Source organism: Leuciscus leuciscus (genome assembly GCF_965113295.1).
Source record: "Leuciscus leuciscus genome assembly, contig: SUPER_11_unloc_10, whole genome shotgun sequence".
Classification (NCBI taxonomy): domain Eukaryota; kingdom Metazoa; phylum Chordata; class Actinopteri; order Cypriniformes; family Leuciscidae; genus Leuciscus; species Leuciscus leuciscus.
Window position 1 is genome coordinate 19046 of NW_028118537.1, and position 20994 is coordinate 40039.

At 37.8% G+C, this 20994-nt stretch overlaps 2 protein-coding genes across 2 annotated transcripts; both read right to left on the bottom strand.

Annotated features, from left to right (window-relative positions):
* Positions 1-294: 294 nt before the first annotated feature.
* Positions 295-1619, bottom strand: LOC309510082 (uncharacterized protein). Its single transcript, XM_082191175.1, has 4 exons — positions 1385-1619; positions 1028-1119; positions 814-890; positions 295-705 (listed from the first exon to the last, which is right to left on the bottom strand). The coding sequence occupies exons 1-4, from the start codon at positions 1477-1479 to the stop codon at positions 559-561; spliced, it is 411 nt and encodes a 136-aa protein (XP_082047301.1). The 5' UTR covers positions 1480-1619; the 3' UTR covers positions 295-558.
* A 1743-nt stretch (positions 1620-3362) lies between these two features.
* On the bottom strand, positions 3363-13374 carry LOC309510074 (serine/threonine-protein kinase pim-2-like; the record flags this gene model as incomplete). Its single annotated transcript, XM_082191172.1, has 8 exons — positions 3363-3496; positions 4078-4219; positions 4414-4593; positions 4696-5074; positions 5317-5367; positions 5521-5615; positions 5948-6121; positions 13359-13374. The coding sequence occupies 7 exons, from the start codon at positions 13372-13374 to the stop codon at positions 4116-4118; spliced, it is 999 nt and encodes a 332-aa protein (XP_082047298.1). The 3' UTR covers positions 3363-3496; positions 4078-4115.
* Between the last annotated feature and the right edge of the window lie 7620 nt (positions 13375-20994).

A 20994-nucleotide genomic window follows, 5' to 3' on the forward strand; every position in this document is an offset into this window, starting at 1 on the left:
AATAGCCTAAACAGAGGCTTTACTCCCTTCAAGCTTAAATTGTCAATGTTTCATTACATCACTGTTTGAAAACACTCAGAATAATTTTTTGTAGCTTTATAAAGGGCATTTTCCCCTAATTTTATTAAATGTATGCTCCATCTTTCATTTCATATTCTTAAATTTGATAAATATATTCAATTAAAATAATTAGACACTAGGCTGTTACCAATAAAATTAAATCATTTACATTGAAAAATTATAACTATTAAATTAGATTATTTTAAATATTTTTGAATATACAAATAAGGAATGTTGAAAAGAATGATACTTTATGAAACTAGCGTTTTATCATTCAACGTTGACACTTGCTTGAGAAGTTGAAGTCGTTCTCTATCGCCATGGTGGTTAAAAATGGTACGGTCCACAATAGGGGTGTCTGAAATCGCTTTACATTAAAATGTTCCTACAGTGAAATTAGGAGTTGACTTGTATTGTAACTGTAATTATATTTTTTCACAATATCAGAAAAATTATCTGACCCCCCCAAAACTGATATTTCTGTCCCCTACTGGGTCTTCATTGGGGGGTATAGTACCCCCCAGTACCCCCTGTAATTTGGCGGTCAGTTACAATACACTCCAGAGTAACACCACGAGCTTCCAACAGGGCAAGGCTCCTCTGTAATCCTTTTTCCATGTGGTAGCTTCCTCCCACTTCGTTACTCTGAAATTGACAAGTATAGGGAACGAAACAATCAACTTAGACAAACCAGAAGTTTTAAACTTCTCAAAATGTAATTTTTTTTAAATAGTGATATTTCTTCTCTCCCACCTGAACCAGCTGTGTGTCCACAACGGTGTTGGTCTGAAGGTCCATCAATGTATAGCTTCCAAACTTTGCAGAGTGGCCTTTGAAAGTAATATTACACAAAGCATTATTACCACGAGTGCATTGAATTCAGTTAGATACTACCTATGCATGTTATGCTTCATGATCCGGAAAATACCCGAGCATCCATGCATCCTTCTTATTTACAACTATGTACCTGGTGAGTCAGCCCTCATGTCACCTCCAACGATGACCCTTTCCCTTTCACTCAGGCGATCTAGCGTCTCATTTTGCCATTTTGCTTGAGCACTAAGAAACAAAAACTCGTACTGGTTAACAAATATTAAATACAAAAGTAACAAAATATAATAATAAAATTCTGAACCAGGGGTGTTAAACTCAGTTCCAGAAGGATCAACAGGTATACTTGAACTTTTTTAATGAGCCTTAGAGAGTTGATTAGCTGCCTCAGGTGTGTTTAATAAAGATTAGAGGTAAACTCTGCAGTGCTGTGGCCAACAAGGAACTCAGTTTGACACCCCTGTTCTAAAACAAATGCAGTTTTGAAACTTACGACATGTCTGCTGTCTCCGTTAAAGTTGTGTCCGTCTCTGCTGGATCAAATGTATAATCTTGCTCTTCAGGTGCTACTACAGATGATGTGTCCATTAGGGTTTCTTCGTCATCCTCTTCCTCCAGTTCCACACGAGGTCTCTTTGATGGCCACTTTATAGGTGTAGAGGTCCTAAATATTAAACCAGCTGCTGGTGACAAACTGTCAATGTCTGAAACTGTATCTGTCGTCTGGACACCTGTAATATACAAAGTAGTTGTGTGTTACTGTTATGTGACACTTATTGTGTAACAAGACTAGTTATAAGTCCTCTGTATAAGCAGTATCATGTAATACATAAACATACCTGAACTCCTGTAGCGAACATGAAACGTCTTCATTGATGACTGAGTACCAACAGACTTGGTCAGCGGTTTTGCGTCTGTCTGGCAAGCAACATCTCTGGTTTGGCTGCTCTGTTCTGATGTGCTGTCCTTAACAAATAAAGATTCCACTATCAGCGCGATAAAAAAATAACAACATAGCTGGACTCATGGTGCTATCACATGCTATCACAAACTTTATAAGTCTAACATGTTATCATGAACTTGACAAATTCAAAGGCAATTTGGAAAACCAACGCGTAATACATACTTCTAGATGTGTAGCTGGATCACGAACAGTTGGCACTGCTACATCCTTCAGGAGCCATTTTTTGGCAAAACCTGCTTTATACTGAGCCTCATTCAAAAAGCTGTCCGGTGTAAAATGATTCGAGCAGACATAAACGAATTTTGGTAGAGTTGAGGGAGCATTTTCTTCAAAAACAAACTTAATCCACCTCGTCTTCAGCGGTTCAGATTTCGGGAGTAAATAGAGAGAGGCTATGTGGATTATTACATCCAGCCCAACGCTTGGGAGACATTCTCGTCAGTGCAGCGATGGCGGATGTGATGCCCGGAGAAAAATCTGTGGAAGCAATTTTCCAGGATCTGGAGCGACCTGAGGATGGAACATTTCAGATATCAAAAACTGTTTTTGTTTTATTTATTTTTTTATAATATTAATGATCAATGTCAGTGGTCACATCAAATTGTTACTTTGGTTTCACTTTATTTTGGTCCCTTTAAGACATTCTATAAGTCTATAAGTAACACTGCACATGTCTACTAACTCTCATTAGAGTATTAGTAGAGTATTAGGTGTTTTATTTATTATTTATTAGTGAGTATTATTTGGTGCCTCTAGGCTTATTTGTTGATCACATTTATACCTAATGCTTCCTATGGGTGTATTAACTAAAGTAATCTGCACTTAAACAACTCAATACACATTCAGGTTTTGGCCAACTTACAATATAAAGATAACGATCATTGTCAATCTTGCGTATCAATCAATACACCTGGCCTTGTATTAAGTATTAAACCATCTGTAAATTGTTTTTAATGTGTTTTGATGCATGCAAGAGCAAAATGTTTGTACAATTCAGTAAGATTTACCTTTTTGCCATCAAATTTGCGTGTTCCCAGGAAAACCCTGCCAAATACTCCGGATCCAATTAACTGTTCCACGTTATAGAGAGACTCAAAGGACTCTGAAAAACAAACAGAAAAATGTGAGACAATTATTAGCTTGCTAGATCCATTGTTTTATTTTTAAAATATCAGTGCTGGTCGAGCAACAGTAAATGTGATCGGACGTGTTAAAAACTTGACTCAGTTATGCATGAAATAGCTAAATCTCTATCTGTAGACTTTGCACTGCCAAGCCTTGTTTCAGTCTCACCTGTTGAGCTCTCGTTCACAGGAGAAGCCTCCACGGCACCCTGAGCAGTTCGGCCAGTTGATGTCTCTGTTGGCTCGACAGGAACTTGACCCGGCAGCGAAGGACACAGAAACCCTTCGAGGCTGTTGGACCTGGACAAACTCTTTTCGCTTGGGCTCTCCCATCCATCGCCACTCCTGCTCCCCTCGACGCTGTACGAGCCTCGGCTGCACAGATTCAACGACTCTCTACTTCCCGTCTCGACATGGGCCTCAGGGGGGGGTGAGGACCAGGGTGAGGACCAAGCTGAGGATGGCGTGATACCCGGAGAGGAATCTATGGAAACAGTTCTCCAGGATCTGGAGCAGCCTGAGGATGGAACATTTCAGATATCAAAAACTGTTTTTATTATTTTTTTATTTTTATTATATTAATTATCAATGTCAGTGGTCACATCAAATTGTTACTTTGGTTTCACTTTATTTTGGTCCCTTTAAGACATTCTATAAGTCTATAAGAAACATTGCACCTACATGTCTACTAACTCTCATTAGAGTATTAGTAGTGTATTAGTAGAGGGTTAGAATAAGTTGACATGTAGTTGAAAAGTTACTTATAGTCAGTAGAGTGTCTGTTGCTAGATCCATTGTTTTATTTAAAAAATGTCAGCGCTGGTCGAGAAAATAATATTATAATGGGGGAAATCATTTTAATATTCTGTAAAAACAAGCCTTATTTTTTAGTGGAAAACAAGATAATACTTTTTAAAATAATGTTGGAGAAATAATGATTTACCATTATTATATAGTATCAAGCGCTATATAAATGAAGGTGATTTGACTATAACAAGAACATTACAATGAACACAAATTAGAAAATCTCACTACAAATAATCCAGAATTTAAGACAAAAGATAATAATCCTACTCTGCTTGTTACACTTCCACACACCTGAAACTGATCGAGTGAATCTCCTCAGCTTCTCCAATCTAGCGTAGTGTACGAACAAACCATGGATGTTGTAACATCTGCTCTAAGCTGGGGCGTTCAGCTGGATCGCGAGCCAGACACTGTCCAATCAGATCCCTGCAGTCTGTACACATTTTAATAAGGAGAGAGCTGGTTAGTCATGACCATGTGACCTGGCATTTTTGAAAACAGCGATGCTCTCGGTGTACGTTGAGCTACAGTATATATAAAAATTCTGACACACTACAACCTTTAACTTTCTGTACAACTCATTTGCTTTATGTGTGTTTATCCATGTTATCATCATTATTCACTCACGTTTGGATAAGTTGGGGTTCTGAAATGTAACTTCGGCTTGTGTGATTTCCGTTCTATTACGAAAAGGAAGACATGTGTTCGACAACTCGTACAGCACCACTCCTAGAGACCAGACGTTTGCTGGGACGGCGTGGAATCGAGGTTCTGTAAAGACTTCAGGTGGGCAGTAATCCAGAACTCCTGTAAGGAAGACATTTGCACATTGTTGAGCTCTTTTTTAAAGCATCATCAAAAAATTTGTAAGTCACTACCTTCAGGTTTCCACACTCCCAAAATGCTCACCCCTGTATCTGTTGATCTCGTAGCCTTCACTACTAAATAGCTGACCGCAGCCAAAGTCTATCAGCTTGAGATCTAGCGTGTCTTTCTCAAACAGGACATTCTGTGGATGAATGTCACTATGGAAAACACCATGATGGATGCAGTGTAGCACTGCCCGCACAGCCTGTCTCATGACGACCCGTGAGAACCAGTCACTCCAAGGTTGACGATAGATTATGTCAAACAAGCTCTCGCAGTGCCCCGGATACTCCATAACCAGAGTGAATTCTTTAGGATGTTCAAACCACTCGTACAGTTGTATGACGAAGGGGCTTATGGGTTCTAGCCTCATCATCATCAGCAGCGCCACTTCTGTAACGAGAGGTTTGGGATTCCCAGGCTAGAGAGAAGAAGCAGACAGAAGGTTAGCTGGGTAAAAATCTGAAGAAAACATCATTTTGAAATGTACTATTCTTTGATCTTTTTAGATGCGTTCAAAAGAGCCTTTTCAGCTCAAAGTTATTTGGTGCCTCTAGGCTTATTTGTTGATCACATTTATACCTAATGCTTCCTACAGGTGTATTAACTACAGTAATCTGCACTTAAACAACTCAATACACATTCAGGTTTTGGCCAACTTACAATATAAAGATAACGATAATTGGCACTCTTGAGCATCCGCTTGATGGCAACCTGCACAAAAAAAAACAAAAAAAACAGTTTCAATAACAGTAACAGTTTTCAAGCACCTGGCTTTGTATTAAGTATTAAACCATCTGTAAATTGTTTTAAATGTGTTTTGATGCATGCAAGAGCAAAATGTTTGTGCAATTCAGTAAGATTTACCTTTTTGCCATCGAATTTGCGTGTTCCCAGGAACACTCTGCCAAATCCTCCGGATCCAATTAACTGTTCCACGTTATAGAGAGACTCAAAGGACTCTGAAAAACAAACAGAAAAATGTGAGACAATTATTAGCTTGCTAGATTCATTGTTTTATTTTAAAAATATCAGTGCTGGTCGAGCAACAGTAAATGTGATCGGACGTGTTAAAAACTTGACTCAGTTATGCATGAAATAGCTAAATCTCTATCTGTAGACTTTGCACTGCCAAGCCTTATTTCAGTCTCACCTGTTGAGCTCTCGTTCACAGGAGAAGCCTCCACGGCACCCTGAGCAGTTCGGCCAGTTGATGTCTCTGTTGGCTCGACAGGAACTTGACCCGGCAGCGGAGGACACAGAAACCCTTCGAGGCTGTTGGACCTGGACAAACCCTTTTCGCTTGGGCTCTCCGATCCATCGCCACTCCTGCTCCCCTCGACGCTGTCCGAGCCTCGGCTGCACAGATTCAACGACTCTCTACTTCCTCTCTCGACATGGGCCTCAGGGGGGGGTGAGGACCAGGGTGAGGACCAAGCTGAGGATGGCGTGATGCCCGGAGAGGAATCTGTGGAAACAATTATCAATGTCAGTGGTCACATCAAATTGTTACTTTGGTTTCACTTTATTTTGGTCCCTTTAAGACATTCTATAAGTCTATCAGTAACACTGCACATGTCTACTAACTCTCATTAGAGTATTAGTAGAGTATTAGTAGACTTATAGTCAGTAGAGTGTCTGTTGCTAGATCCATTGTTTTATTTAAAAAATGTCAGCGCTGGTCGAGAAAATAATTTTATAATGGGGGAAATAATTTTAATATTCTGTAAAAACAAGCCTTATTTTGAGTGGAAAACAAGATAATACTGTTTAAAATAATGATGGAGAAATAATGATTTACCATTATTTGGCTTGACGCCGGAGTGATCTGAAGCAGGTGACGATGGTTCAGGAATAAAAGGCTCCACAACAGTCACAGCATCACTGGAAGAGCTGCTGAAAACACCCTTCGTATCCTCCAAGAACTTGAGAGAACATTCAGGAGCTTTTTCTGAAATGAAGAAAAAACAAATGAAAAGAACTATTAGACCCATCTCTGACGTCAAATTAAGCAATGACATAATGATATAACTTACATTTTACTATTCAAATCTTAATAGTGTAACAAAGTCTCTGCTTAATATCTGCAAACTCTTTATTGTGATGCTCCTCCAACAGACATTCAGTTGTCTATAAGTAACATGAGTGATGTAGAATAGAATGACTGACTGCGCTTGACAGGGCTCATATAAGTACGAGAGAGAGCGCCGGCCGCGCGCGCGCACTCACCGTCTTCAAACAACACGAGCGCTGTCTTGCTCTCTCTCTCTCCCTCGTGCATATTCATTAGACATGTCCGATAGAAAAAGGGCGGAAGACCAAAGTTTCACGTGGAGCATTCGGAGATTTTTTTCTCTTGAATTACCGCGGAGTGTGAATTGTGGTAAAAAATAAACTGCCGGGATAATCACACAACGCTTGCCGTAGGCTACACGTCCACTAATGACACGTCCGATTCGCGAACTAATGACTCATTTGAACCGATTCACTTTAATGAATGGTTAAAACAACTGATCTGTCCAACACTGAACTCACGAGGCGTCTGAATCGGTGTATAACAAATCGGTAACACTTTACAATAATGTTCCATTTATTAAATTCTAGTTAAGTACTTTTTTTTATTAGTATTTTTTATTATTTTTTAAGAAAAAGGTGAGTGGCAGAGTGTATTACTATACGTTGTTGTTATTTTTATGTGAATGAAGAATTAAAATATGCACTTTTTTCAGTAAGCTAGGACTATGCGTTTTCAACATAAATGTTCAATTCTGTTGGTTCAGGAAGGACGCCATGACAGGCTGCTGGCTCCCACTGTTCATTTTTATTTATTTTTTGTTGGAAAAGCACTCTCTGTATTAGCTTAAAGCCCTCAAGTTTACATTGGTTACTGTATTCTTTCAATTGCTCTAAACAAGTATTTTGGGTGACCTTTTTATTTTTTTATTGAATACTAGACATCAAGTTGTTGTTATTTTCATCTGAAAGAAGAACTTTTTTTTCAGTAAGCTAGGCCCTATGTGTTCAGTAAGCTTGTTTCAGTAAGCTATGTGTTTTCAAGGCTTTAAGGTTTTATTGAATGCTACCTCTGACTAAGAATGCATTACTGTGCACTTGTATAGTCTTTTATTTTGGAATTTTAAGAGCAATAAACATATATTGCAATGTTAAGGAATTCATGTTTTTTTCATTCAGATATGTAAATTAACATGTATAAATTGCTATTAGTCAATTAATGGGGATTGGGGAGATAATCGGTAATCGAATCGAATCGGACTGGAAAAATGAATCGTTAGATTAATCGATGCATCGAAAAAATAATCGCTAGATTAATCGTTTTAAAAATAATCGTTTATCCCAGCCCTAGTAGGGTTAGAATAAGTTGACATGTAGTTGAAAAGTTACTTATAGTCAGTAAAGTGTCTGTTGCTAGATCCATTGTTTTATTTAAAAAATGTCAGCGCTGGTCGAGAAAATAATTTTATAATGGGGGAAATAATTTTAATATTCTGTAAAAACAAGCCTTATTTTGAGTGGAAAACAAGATAATACTGTTTAAAATAATGATGGAGAAATAATGATTTACCATTATTTGGCTTGACGCCGGAGTGATCTGAACCAGGTGACGATGATGGTTCAGGAACAGGATCTGCTGGAGGAATAAAAGGCTCCACAACATTTCTTGAGCTGCTGAAAAAACCCTTCCAGCGCTTCTGGAAACGACCAGGTTTCTTCATACGTTCTGGAGCTTTTTCTGAAATGAAGAAAAAACAAATGAAAACAACTATTAAACCCATCTCTGACGTCAAATTAAGCAATGACATAATGATATAACTTACATTTTACTATTCAAATCTTATCTGTAAAGTTACAAATCTAAAGTAATGGGAATTGTTCACGCTATCCACCTGACTTCTGCTTAATGCCTGCATAAATGTCCCAACATATTATTTCACAATATTAATAGTAATTTTATTTCACTATTATCACGATTACGAGGTGATTCCGATTCAACGCTAAAGTTATTTTTCTTATTTTATCTGATCTTTAATTAAAAAGAAAACATACATTTCCAGGCTTCATTTGGCCAACTCTGGCACATGTGGCTCAGTTCTTGTAATGGTAAAGATCATATGGGCCATATCTAAATATAGATATATTTTATTAAACACATTTATTAAATGCATAGCAATGTCTTATTTATGACATAACTGACTCTGTAATACTCGGCACGACAGCCATTTTGACAATTTTGCATGTTTTTGACAATTCAAGAGAAATAAGTGGTGAAATTGAATTCTTTTCTGGATCGTATGCTGTCTGTGAAGCGGCTTTCTGTGCGTGTGTTTCTGGTGTGTGTCAGACAGCCATCGAGCTCATGCCTTATTGAGAACATTTTGCTAACATTCCCACTCAATTAAGAAAACATTATTTCTAAATGTTCCCTGAACGTTCAAAACATCCAGTTTTTTCAACGTTTCAAAAATGTTTTATCTTGGTTAAAGGAACATTCTATTTTATAATTTTTCATTATTGGAACGTTACTTTTGAATGTTCTCGGAATGTTCCGAAAATGTCAGATGAATGTTGGAAAAAATTGGTTTCACTTTATTTTGGTCCCTTTAAGACATTCTATAAGTCTATAGGGGAATTATCACCCTACGTCACACGGCGTCACGCAGGTTCTACTGCGCATGTCGGGACCAAAAGTGGTCAAAAAAATATGCGGAGAACATTACGAAAATTAAATATAAAATGTTTTAAATCGAGCTATTAGTATTATTCTTATCCGTATCCGTGTAAGGATCAGCTGTTAAACGGGTCTTTCTGCAACCACGATGCGCACGCATCCCGGATGTTTACAAACCTATAATTGGTCTATAAGTAACACTGCACATGTCTACTAACTCTCATTAGAGTATTAGTAGAGTATTAGTTGACCGTTAGGGTTAGATGTTAATGTTGGAGAAATAATGATTTACCATTATTTGGCTTGACGCCGGAGTGATCTGGAGAAGGTGACGATGGTTCCGGAATAAAAGGCTCCACAACAGTCACAGCACTACCGGAACAGCAGCTGAAAAGTCCCTTCGTAGCCTTCCAGATCCTGAGGCAAAGACGTTCTGGAGCTTTTTCTGAAATGAAGAAAAAACTAATGAAAACAACTATTAGACCCATCTCTGACGTCAAATTAAGCAATGACATAATGATATAACTTACATTTTACTATTCAAATCTTAATAGTAAAATGCTCCTCCCAACAGACATTCAGTTGTCTACAAGTAAAATTGCACCTACATGTCTACTAACTCTCATTAGAGTATTACAGGGTACCTGCACAATTTTTAAAGTCAAATTTAAGGCTTTTTAAGACCTTTTTAAGACCTGAAGAAATCAAAATGAATACCGTACATTAGGGGTGCGCAATATTGACAAAAATATGTCTCGATATTTTCAACGTTTTGTCGATAATAATTAGATGATATTTTAAAATTATTTAATGATTTACTGTACAGTTTTTTAATGTTTTAATTAAAGAATACTTTAAATATGAAACTAAAACCACCAGTAGGTGGCGGCAAGTCACTGTCTTAATAAGCGAGTTGTTGGAGTCATTTATTCAACCGATTTGTTCAAACCATAGATATTATATAGAGACTAGATGCCCTATTGGCCGCTGGGCACTGAGAAATGCGGCCGCCATCTTAAACCGGTTGTGTTCCTAGTTTCGTTGTGTGGCAGCAGTTAAGATGCTAGAGCACTGTGGAGTATTTTCCTGTTCTAATCGGCGGACCATCGCAAATAGGGCCCGGGGGATTACTTTTAACATTACCGTACTATTGGTTGTATTTTGTGAATAGAATATTACCAGATAATTGAGAAGGAGCAAGGATCTTTGATATTACTGTACTGATATCGTAGCCAGCTAACGTTAGCTAGGCAATGTTTACTGCACCAGCCGGTGTTCACCTGACATGAGGTGGGGTAAAGTAATAATTACAAGAGCTTCTCGGTTATTTTAGTCCCGTCCGAATGTGCCATCTCAGTAATCATTTTGGACAATGTCAGTAAAGATTACGGCGACTTTTACCTTCTGTAAAAAGGTCCAGGAAAATTACCTCAGGTAACGTTAACGTTTATAAACGTGCGAATAGACCCTCTGTAAATCAAGTAATTTCGTGTTTAAAAGTAGTTTCCTGTGGTTTTTCAAGTATTGAGACGCTTGAAAAGGCATTCAGTTGCGTGTTTTCTCCCTCCCTCAACTCAAGTGTTTTCCACATACCATTCAGATCAGAAAGAAGTTCGAAAGCACTTGTAAGAGGCACGAAACTTACTTTTACCGCAATCCAATCTTAAGTTAATTCATACATTGTTCGACCGGACATAACTGTTTTATATATATATAAATATAGGTTATTTGTGTTTGCGCACGTGATATCAGGAAGCAATGTAAATGTAAAACACACACGTTTCTTCAACTTATTAAAATATCTTGCTTTACTGCAACTATCTGTTTCTGCTTCTTTATCATATTTATAGTGTGTGATTTATAAAATAGCTTATATCCTACATCACATATTTTGATTTTGGACGTCTGGTCACTTTATATCTTATATCAGAATATTATATTACTGTTAAGCCTACTATGAATATTAAAATACGCCGAACCATGTGTCCTGTATAATAGCTACATGAATGACCTTTGCAGCAAACAAACCCGCGTGAAAATCAGTTCGGTATTCAGTGAGGTATGATTAATTAAATGCGCTGACAGCTCATTGCACCTGCCATACAGATTACACTGAGTGGAGCGGGTGACCGGTCTAAGATGGCGGCCCCACGGCTCGCCCGCGCCAGTAGGCAGTAGCGGTCGATAGGGCGTCTATCTATATGAAGTCTATGGTTCAAACGGCTGATTCATTCAGAAAACAAAGTGATTGTTCATTGAATCGTTAAAATGATTCGTTCAAAACGCGGATTTCAGTAAAAAACAAATCTGTCTGTTGGACTACGGCTTCATTATGAAAATCTCGTCGGCGATATAAAGTGAAAATTGACAATATTGTGTCCAAAAAGTAACTCACAATGTTAACTTTATTGTTAATTTAACTGTTGTATAAAATAAATAGCACATTTGCAATTGTGCAAAAGAAAACGGCACTCTTGATCATGTGATATTCTAATATAACAACATAATATGATATAAATATAAGACAAAAACTAATTTGGGGACATCTATAACTGCACTGACACATCACGCAGTGAAAGCAAGCCTGAGAGACAAACGCGATGTCAGCTCGCACTCGCAGTGCCTCGTACATAGTTAAAACAATGATTAAAATATCATCATAGTTCATATTAAGGAGAGAGTCTACTGATGCTCTAATGAGAGTTAGTCGACATGTAGTTGCAAAGTTACGTATAGTCGACAGAATGTTCAAAAGGGACCATCAAAATAAAGTGTTATCGTTACTTTAGTTGGTTTAGTTGACAAATCAGCCATTGAAAATAGAAATAGAAACTAAGCCATTACATCTTTATTAAAAGCCTATTCTGACCTCTGCGAGAGTGGTTAGATGAAGTGGACGGACGTCCAACATCTGGGTTCTGCTTCGCCCTCGTCCCGTGAGCCTGACCTGTGGACACAGAAACAGAAAACTCAGAAGACAGAGATGGTAAATATCCAGGACGATCCTGGCTCTGTGTCTGGGTCGGGTCTGGCAGCGGCAGAGGTGGACAGTAACAAAGTACATTTATTTGAGTACTGTACTTAAGTACACTTTTTGAGTATCTGTACTTTACTTGAGTACTATTTTTTCTGGAAACATTTTACTTTAACTTCACTACATTTGAAAGACAAGTATCATACTTTTTACTCCACTAACGTTACATTTCTGTAGAAAGTAGTTGGATTCTGACATCAATCTGACTTTCATTTTCAATGTTGGGTATGGTCTTTTAAATGCTCATTTTGTCATTGTTTTGGAGCACACTAGCTTATAACAGTGGCTGACATATTCATCCTAAAAGCCAAAAATCTTTAAATAGGGCCCTATTTGAGGGAACAGCCCGAAACTATTGTGGACGTTATTGAGAGCACTTATTCAATCTCACATTCAATCCCACTACAGGAACTGTGTTCTAGAAATAAATGATATATTGATATGAGGGTGGGTAGGTAGGCAGGCATAGATTCAGAGGCATAAGGTACTGTAAGTATTACAAACAATAATAAAACAATGCATTGACATTTACTTTTTACTTTTGATACTTAAGTACTTTTAAAAACAAGTACTTCTGTACTTTTACTCAAGTAAAAATCAGTCTTTTCAACTTTTACTTGTAACTGAGTAATATTTGACCAGAAGTATCTGTAACTTACTTTGTCCATCTCTGGGCAGCGGATCCTGATCACGGTCATCAGAATCGGGCCTCCAAACCTCCCGACCAGCCGTCTGCCAGAAAGCAGCTCTCCTGGATCTGGAGTGCTCTAAGGATGGAATATTTCACATATCACATAACGTTAGTTTAATCATAATCAATAATCAATGTCTGTGGTCAATTACAGATTTGTACTTCAGTTAAGTTACTCAAATTCAATTCAAGTTTATTTCACATGCAATGAATCAAATAAATGGGATCAAATGGGATCAGTCAGTCATTGTACAACACACCATAAAAAATTAATTAAAAATTAAAGCACTCACTTCCTCTTCCACCCATCATTCGATTACGAGCCATCGACAACCTGAAAGAAAATCAGAACAAAATACAAGACAAGACAATACAATAGAAATATCCTCTTAAACTAAATAGAGTTACTCCCCTGAAAAAAATATCAAACAAGCTAACGTTACTTCTAAAATAGGAAAAGAACTATCAAATAAAAGTATTATCAGATGACGCTTTCAAAAAGTATATATCCTCCGATGTCCTTCAAGAATATAGGTCTCCTCTCAGCAATCCAGAAAAGCTTCAAAGTATCGAGTTTCGGCCAGAAAATTCTCCGCAAAAGTCAGTCTGTTAATTCGCCTCGTCTCTCAACCAACAGACAGCGGTCGATCGTTGAGCAGAGAGATACATGCAGATCGCAGAATTCATAAAACGCGTCGCCATAGCAACTAACATTCGAATCATAACATGCACGCACGCCCAGACAGCGACTGGTTCGAGTGTAAATATATATGCAGTCAGAATTCATAACCTACATAGCAACTAAAATTCGAACCACGCATGCACGCGCACATCGACTCTGATTTATTAAATAATTGCAACCTTAATGTTGACGTTTTCTTTAATATGATTTTCATTCTTTCAGACCAGTTTTATTATTAAAACCCGTGGAAAATGCGCGCAAAAAGGCACAAGGGGAATAAATCGGACATCATATAAATTAATAATTAAACTGGCCCTTTTCCACATATATATCAAGGCCAATCAGCTTTCAGTATCACTAATACACCATCCAACCGGTTAGTAGTAGTGGTGAAGAAATCCAAATTATTTTTGAATTCTCTATTAAAATTGTTCACAATTGCTACCCAGTTGAGTTAACTATAAACGTGCTAAATTTGCTCTGCAAGTGAAAGTCGTCTTGTGGTGCCATCTTATATATTTTTTTTTATAATATTCATTATCAATGTCAGTGGTCTGGTGTTACGGAAAAATTCAGTATTACTTATATTCATTTGTTTCCAAACTGTTAATTTCATTTAATCATCTGTTTCTGTGAGGGTTTTCTAGCAGCTGAAGGGGGGGACAAGCAAAACAAACGTAATAAAAGCAGATGGGCCAGGAAGATAGACACCTAGGGCACGAGAAGGGATCCAGGCAGGAGAATGCAGGAGGTAATTTAGGTCGTAAACGAAAGCCTTTTGGTATCTCAGAGACAAAGAACAGTTTGACCAGCCAAGGGGGGTAGAAAACCAGTTGAAGATATCCCATATCTTTAAGGAAAACTGCAGAAACTTGGAAGGAGGGGTCATGATGACAGAGAAAACTGTATAAAATGTCTATGTTTTATTGGGTCACCAGGCATTCTGTTTCAAGGCTGGGTGGCTGCGGTCTGTGGAAAGAATCCTCAAAGAATAAACCTTTTCTCTTTATAACAATTTTGCCTCTTGAAAGTTTCTTACACCTTTGATGCTGCTTTTATTCATCTCTGAAAATTGCTCTTACATCTGGTCACTTCAAATTATTACTTTGGTTTCACTTTATTTTGGTCCATTTAAAAAACAGCCTAGGCGAATGTTATATTTGTTTATTTTTCTGATTCATCACATTACAATAAAATCAACTGTATTTAGATGGGAAAATGATTCTCATTTGTTTCATTTCATTAGCCTCCAGACTTGCTTAAAAAAAACAAAAAAAAAACACACAGAATCATTAAAGCTATTTTTGTGACAGTGACGTCATATAATATTATAATATTGAAAGTATTGATTTTAGAAATATATCTTATTACGTATGGTATACATAACATATTGTGCTTTTTATTTATTTATTTAAATTACAAACATTTCAAGTAGCCTACAATGCAACAAAAAACAAAATGAATACAAGGCACTGTAAATACAATTCAAAATGTATAAACCAAAGAATAACAACAACAACTAAAGTATAAATGTACATAATAATAATAAAATAAATACAGAAATGAAAGTTTATAATATCAGGGCAGTTATATGTATTTGAAAAGCTTTAAAATTTGTATTGTTTTTATAAGCTTTTTGTTTTGTGATCTCATGTTTAAAAGATATTCTAAGTATATTGTGAGATCAGTGTTATAAAAGGTAATATAGGAGGGTTTCTTTTGAGTTATTTTTGTCTTATGGATATAAAACTTCGCCAAAATAATTAAAAGATTAATGATATAATTTTGTTTTTCAGAAAAAGAATTCACAAATCTAATGACTAGGCAATTTTAAATATTAATATTACACATATTAATTCCATTGGCTGGTCCAGCAACCAATCGCATTGCATCTCGCGTGGGCCGAGGTTCCGTATCTGCTTTACTTTTCGAAATGGATGATCCCCATGGAGGGAGAACCTGGATTTGTAAAGTTGGGACGGTTGTTTTATTCTCAACGATATGAAAAGTGTTGCCACTCCCATTTATTGCACATGTTCCCCCGAAATTATATTGCACGACCCGTAAATATGCAGGCAAACGCGGTTGCCTACTATATCAGTCGAGCCAATAGTGCGGCAAGATACTGAAATAGGATTATTATTAACCAATCAGATGTAGCTTATTTAGAACAGCTGTTACACGTATGATTCAGCTTTCGGACACGAGCAGCAGTTGCGGCGGCAGCAAATTGACCATCGCCAAGGACATTATTTCTGTGATTGTAAGTATTCATTTAATTAGAATATGATATCTATATAAAATGTTTGTTTTGTACGCTGTGTTGTTAAGCGTCTCGTTAGTGTCGTTTTAACCCTTGTATGGTGTTCGGGTCTGTAGGACCCGGTTTCATTTTTTATCAAGAGAAAAATTATACGATTAATTATTTTTTCAAACTCAGACTCATTGGCCTTGGCTCATTTTCTGTGAAGAATATATATCTGAACACATTTTCAATGACCACCCCCCCCCCCCCCCCCCCCCCCCCCCCACACACACACACACACACAGGCTGTCCGGCTAGACCCGGGGCTAATAAAAGTGTGGGAATTGTAGGTCCTGTGTACCTTTACTCTGTCCTCCTCCTGTCAGAGCATATTGTTTGTGTGTGTGTGTGTGTGTGTGTGTGTGTGTGTGTGTGTGTGTGTGTGTGTGTGTGTGTGTGTGTGTGTGTGACGTGTGTGTTCTTGTATATGGTTTATGAGGACACAAATGTGTATAATGACATGGGTATTACAACGTAAACATGGTTTATGAGGACATATGTGTCCTTCTAAACCAAACGGCTTAAAAAACATACTAAATCTGTGATTGGTAGGTTTAGGGGTAGGGTTAGTGTAGGGGGATAGATTATACAGTTTGTACATTAGAAAAACCATTACGCCTATGGAGAGTCCTCATAAACCACATATCTGAGAGAGTGTGTGTGTGTGTGTGTGTGAGAGAGAGAGAGAGATTGTAAGTGTGAGTGCAAGAGTGAGTTCTGTGTTTCTTAAAGGGATACTCCACCGAAAAATGAAAATTCTGTCATCATATGCTCACCCTCATGTTGTTTCAAACCTGTATGAATTTCTTTCTTTTGCTGAACAGAAAGGAAGATATCTAGAAGAATGTGAGTAACCAGACAGTTTTAGATACCATTGACTTCCATAGTTGGAAAAATATATACTATGGAAGTCAATGGTATCTAAAACTGTCTGGTTACTGACATTCTTCTAGATATCTTCCTTTCTGTTCAGCAAAAGAAAGAAATTCATACAGGTTTGAAACAACATGAGGGTGAGTATATGATGACAGAATTTTCATTTTTCGGTGGAGTATCCCTTTAAAGGGTCAGTAAGAAGCCAATATTCTAACTGGAGAGCTAACTGTACGTTCACACCGCCGCCGACTTGAGCTGCAAAGAAGCTCTGGCCGCCCTGTCAAGGACGCTTGTCAAAAAGTACGGGGAAGCTTGTTGACTAGGGATGGGCATTCGATTAAATTTTATTAGTCGATCGTCGGGAGAATTAACGATCGACTATCGATTAATCATTAATATTTTTATATTGAAATTTATTATTTCTTTAACTTTTTATAAATTAAAAATGCAATGAAAATACAAAAATACAGTTTGTTTGTCCTCGATGAGATCTTTATTACAAGAAGATCAACTTGTGGCAGTGAAACTGGATGTTCGGTAGACTTGAAGATTCCTGCGGTGCTCTTCTGCTCTAAACCAGCGGAACCTGCAGCTGCGAGCACCCATGGCCACTTCATCCGTTTTCTGTGATCGGATAGCTATCCGGTCGTGAAAAGACCAAATCTAAATGCCCTCCGAAACGCATTCGAGACGGATTTAAATCCGATCGCTCAAACCACTTTATATCTGAGACGCATTCCAGACGAAACTGGACAAGAGTAAATGCATCTGGTTGTTGAAACCACATATGTAAATTTGACTTATCCCAAAAATGATAAGAAATAAACGTGTGAGAACGTGTTATCTAGGCTATATGTCATGTTATATCCAGATATGACGACGCTACTTCAACACGCATCACCACAGATGAGCATCTATTCATCAAGCTAACGTGCAAACTATCGCAAATCAAAGTGAAAGTCATTCATCAACACACAATCATCTTCATTAAAAGTAAAGAACCGAAATGATCTTACCAGGGCTGTTGCCGCAATATCTTGTTGCGGTCTTTGATTTAGAAATTTTCGCTGATGATCAATAAAATGCAGCTCATATCAGTTGCATTCGATGACGTGCAACAATTTAAATATGCATATAGCGCGGGAATTCAAGATCGGATTTATATCCGTTTTGCAAAAACACATTTATGTGACCAGGTGTAAATGGAATCGTTTTGATAAATCAGATAGCTATCCGATCTGAGAAAACGCATGAAGTTCCCATAGAACTTCTGTACCAGTCTACTGATTTCTGTTGAGAAAGATAAGCATGTTGACATGATCTGGGATCAGACGCGACCGCAACCTGGTGACAGCCAGTCCAGCCGCCGAAAACACCCGCTCTGAGCAGCCCGGTCTCACCCCAAAACGTCATATACTGACGCGTCTTGACCATGCGTCAACATACGACGAAAAGGGTACCCCTTTAACGTCAATATGAGACGCAGACAGAAGCGCACCAGCAGCGCCTCCTAGCGGTACCCTAACGCATACCTAAACCTACCCATAACCCGAATCGTCACACATGGACGTTATGGGGGTACCCTTTTCGTCGTATGTTGACGCATGGTCAAGACGCGTCAGTATATGACGTTTTGGGGTGAGACTGTCAAGCCGGGGCAGCCGGGGACTGACGTTGCCGGGATGCACAGGTACCTCCGCGCTAAAATTAATTCCATTGCTTCAAGACACACTACGCAACGCAACCTGCATTAGTTTAATCGATAACAAATAAACGTGATCGACGAAATTCTTAACGATCAATTATCGATCGTCGATTAATCATGCCCATCCCTATTGTTGACGCTTTGGCCACTCTGAAGTCTGTGTCACACCATGAAATGTTATAACGACAGCATTTTTATAACCGTTTTGGAGAACAATAGGTTGAGAAGATTGTCATTTCCATTTTTTTTAAAGTGTTAGGTCAACACCAGAACAGTGTAGAAGTTTAACTCTGCCAGTGTTTGCTACAAAGCTGCACCCAGCTCTGTAACAGTGTTGTTGTTCTCTGCATTGGTGTTAAAATTTTACTCTCTTAGTGTTCATATTGTTACACTGTGTCGGAATACTCACCCCAAATGGGAGGAGCTAGAGCTCCAGCTCCTCCCCTCGCTGGAGCTCCAGCTTCACCCCGCTGGATTTAGTGGGCGGGGCCGCGCATGCGCAGGTTAACTTTCTCGCTATCAAAGAGTTACGTCACGATCTGATTTTTTTTCCTGGAATGGGATCAAATATGGACTTTTAATGAAAAATAAAAAAGTTGAATATTTGATAAATAATATTATACTGTTTGTTAAATTCTATATCCACAAATGTCGTTTCACAAAATCTCTTCCAAATGTGAATGCATTAAAAAATGACTTTTCTTTATTTTGTAAATCCTTAAAGAAAATTGATACAGTCCCTGCTATTAAATTCTTCTTACTTATATTAGAATATCAGTTTATATAAACCCCTATGTTAGGGAATTTGAATTGTTCTTAAGTTTGCTTATTTATTTTTTAGAATATTGCAATCAGTATTTACTCATCAAATGTTCTCTCCTGAATCGTATGGTAAATTAACTTATTTATAACTGTCTTAATTTATGTTTCAAGAACAATAGTTATTGCACATAGAGTAAGTCGAGACTTTCTTGTTTTACAGCAGAGAAGGAAGACCAGTCCTATATCAACGCAAGCTAATCGAATAAGTCCTTTGTTTCGGGTGAGGAAGGAACATCTGGTGCCCAAAGAAGACAGAAAGGTGCGTGAGTCCATTGGTATGTCTTGTATTGAAACAATGCTGTGTAATATGTAGTACATAATTTGATCACAGTAAATTTGAAATCCGGAAATCAACACCAATAGAGTTAATTTCAACACTTTGAAAGTGTATATATGGGAACCACCCACAAAGTGTTAATTCAACACTTTCAAAAGTGTTGCCTCTCGCAACACCGACACAGTGTAACAATATGAACACTAAGAGAGTAAAATTTTAACACCAATGCAGAGAACAACAACACTGTTACAGAGCTGGGTGCAGCATTGTAGCAAACACTGGCAGAGTTAAACTTCTACACTGTTCTGGTGTTGACCTAACACTAAAAAAATGGAAATGACAATCTTCTCAACCTTATAGGAGTCAAATTTTACACCATCCTGGTGTTGATGGAACACCTATTTACAAATAAAAAACAACACTAAAGGAGTTACCAGTTTTTCTTATTAGGGTTTTGCATTACCTACTTTAAAGAACTGTAAAATAAACTAACAATTATTTAATCTGAAAAGAATAAATTCACTTGTTATAACGACAGCATTTTTATAACCGTTTTGGTCACATTTGGTCGGGAAAAAATAATAATTAGCTATTATTATTATCATTAATAGTGAGTGCGCGCGCGCGTCCGGGGCTCTCTCTCTCTCTCTCTGCTCGTTCTTATATGCCCTGTCAAGCGCGCCCTGTTAAACTGACAGGACTAAAAAAACACATGCAAATGGTAAACTTTCACTCTATGGTTAAACTGTGCAATTAATCCGATAATGATCAACTTCTCCTCCATTTTCTCGGAACTAATGTTTTGGTAGGAACGAAAGTTTACATCGTATGTTTCTCCGGAATCAGCCATCGCGAAGGACGTCTATATTCTGATTGGTTTCTGGCGTTTTGCCGCTGAACCGCGTCATAGCTCATTACCATAAAGTTGAGCTACTTTCAACTTTCTGATTGACGCCCAAAACGCGACGCCAATGGATTTGCCGCTCCTTGCAGCTGAGAGAAGAGAGAAGCCAGCTTCCATTGAAAATGAATGAATGACTTCCGGTAACTTTGGAAGCTCAAGTCGGCGGCGGTGTGAACGTACAGCTCAAGTTAGAACTGCATGTAATAGAAACAAAATTATAAGTATAACTATCAAACATAGTATTTTGGTTATTTAACTTTAAAATCTATATTTTATTGGATATATTTTATTGTATTTTGGTTAACTGGCCGGTATTTTGAGATCGCAATAGACGTGAAGGACTATAATGCGTTAAGAG

Excerpts from the sequence above, each read along its gene's own strand:
- LOC309510082 (XM_082191175.1), bottom strand. The coding sequence starts at position 1,479 with ATGGACACATCATCTGTAGTAGCACCTGAAGAGCAAGATTATACATTT. Across the intron at positions 1,120-1,384 it reads ACGGAGACAGCAGACATGTC|TGCTCAAGCAAAATGGCAAA; the intron begins GTAAGTTTCAAA and ends TTTGTTTCTTAG. Across the intron at positions 891-1,027 it reads CATGAGGGCTGACTCACCAG|GCCACTCTGCAAAGTTTGGA; the intron begins GTACATAGTTGT and ends TTACTTTCAAAG.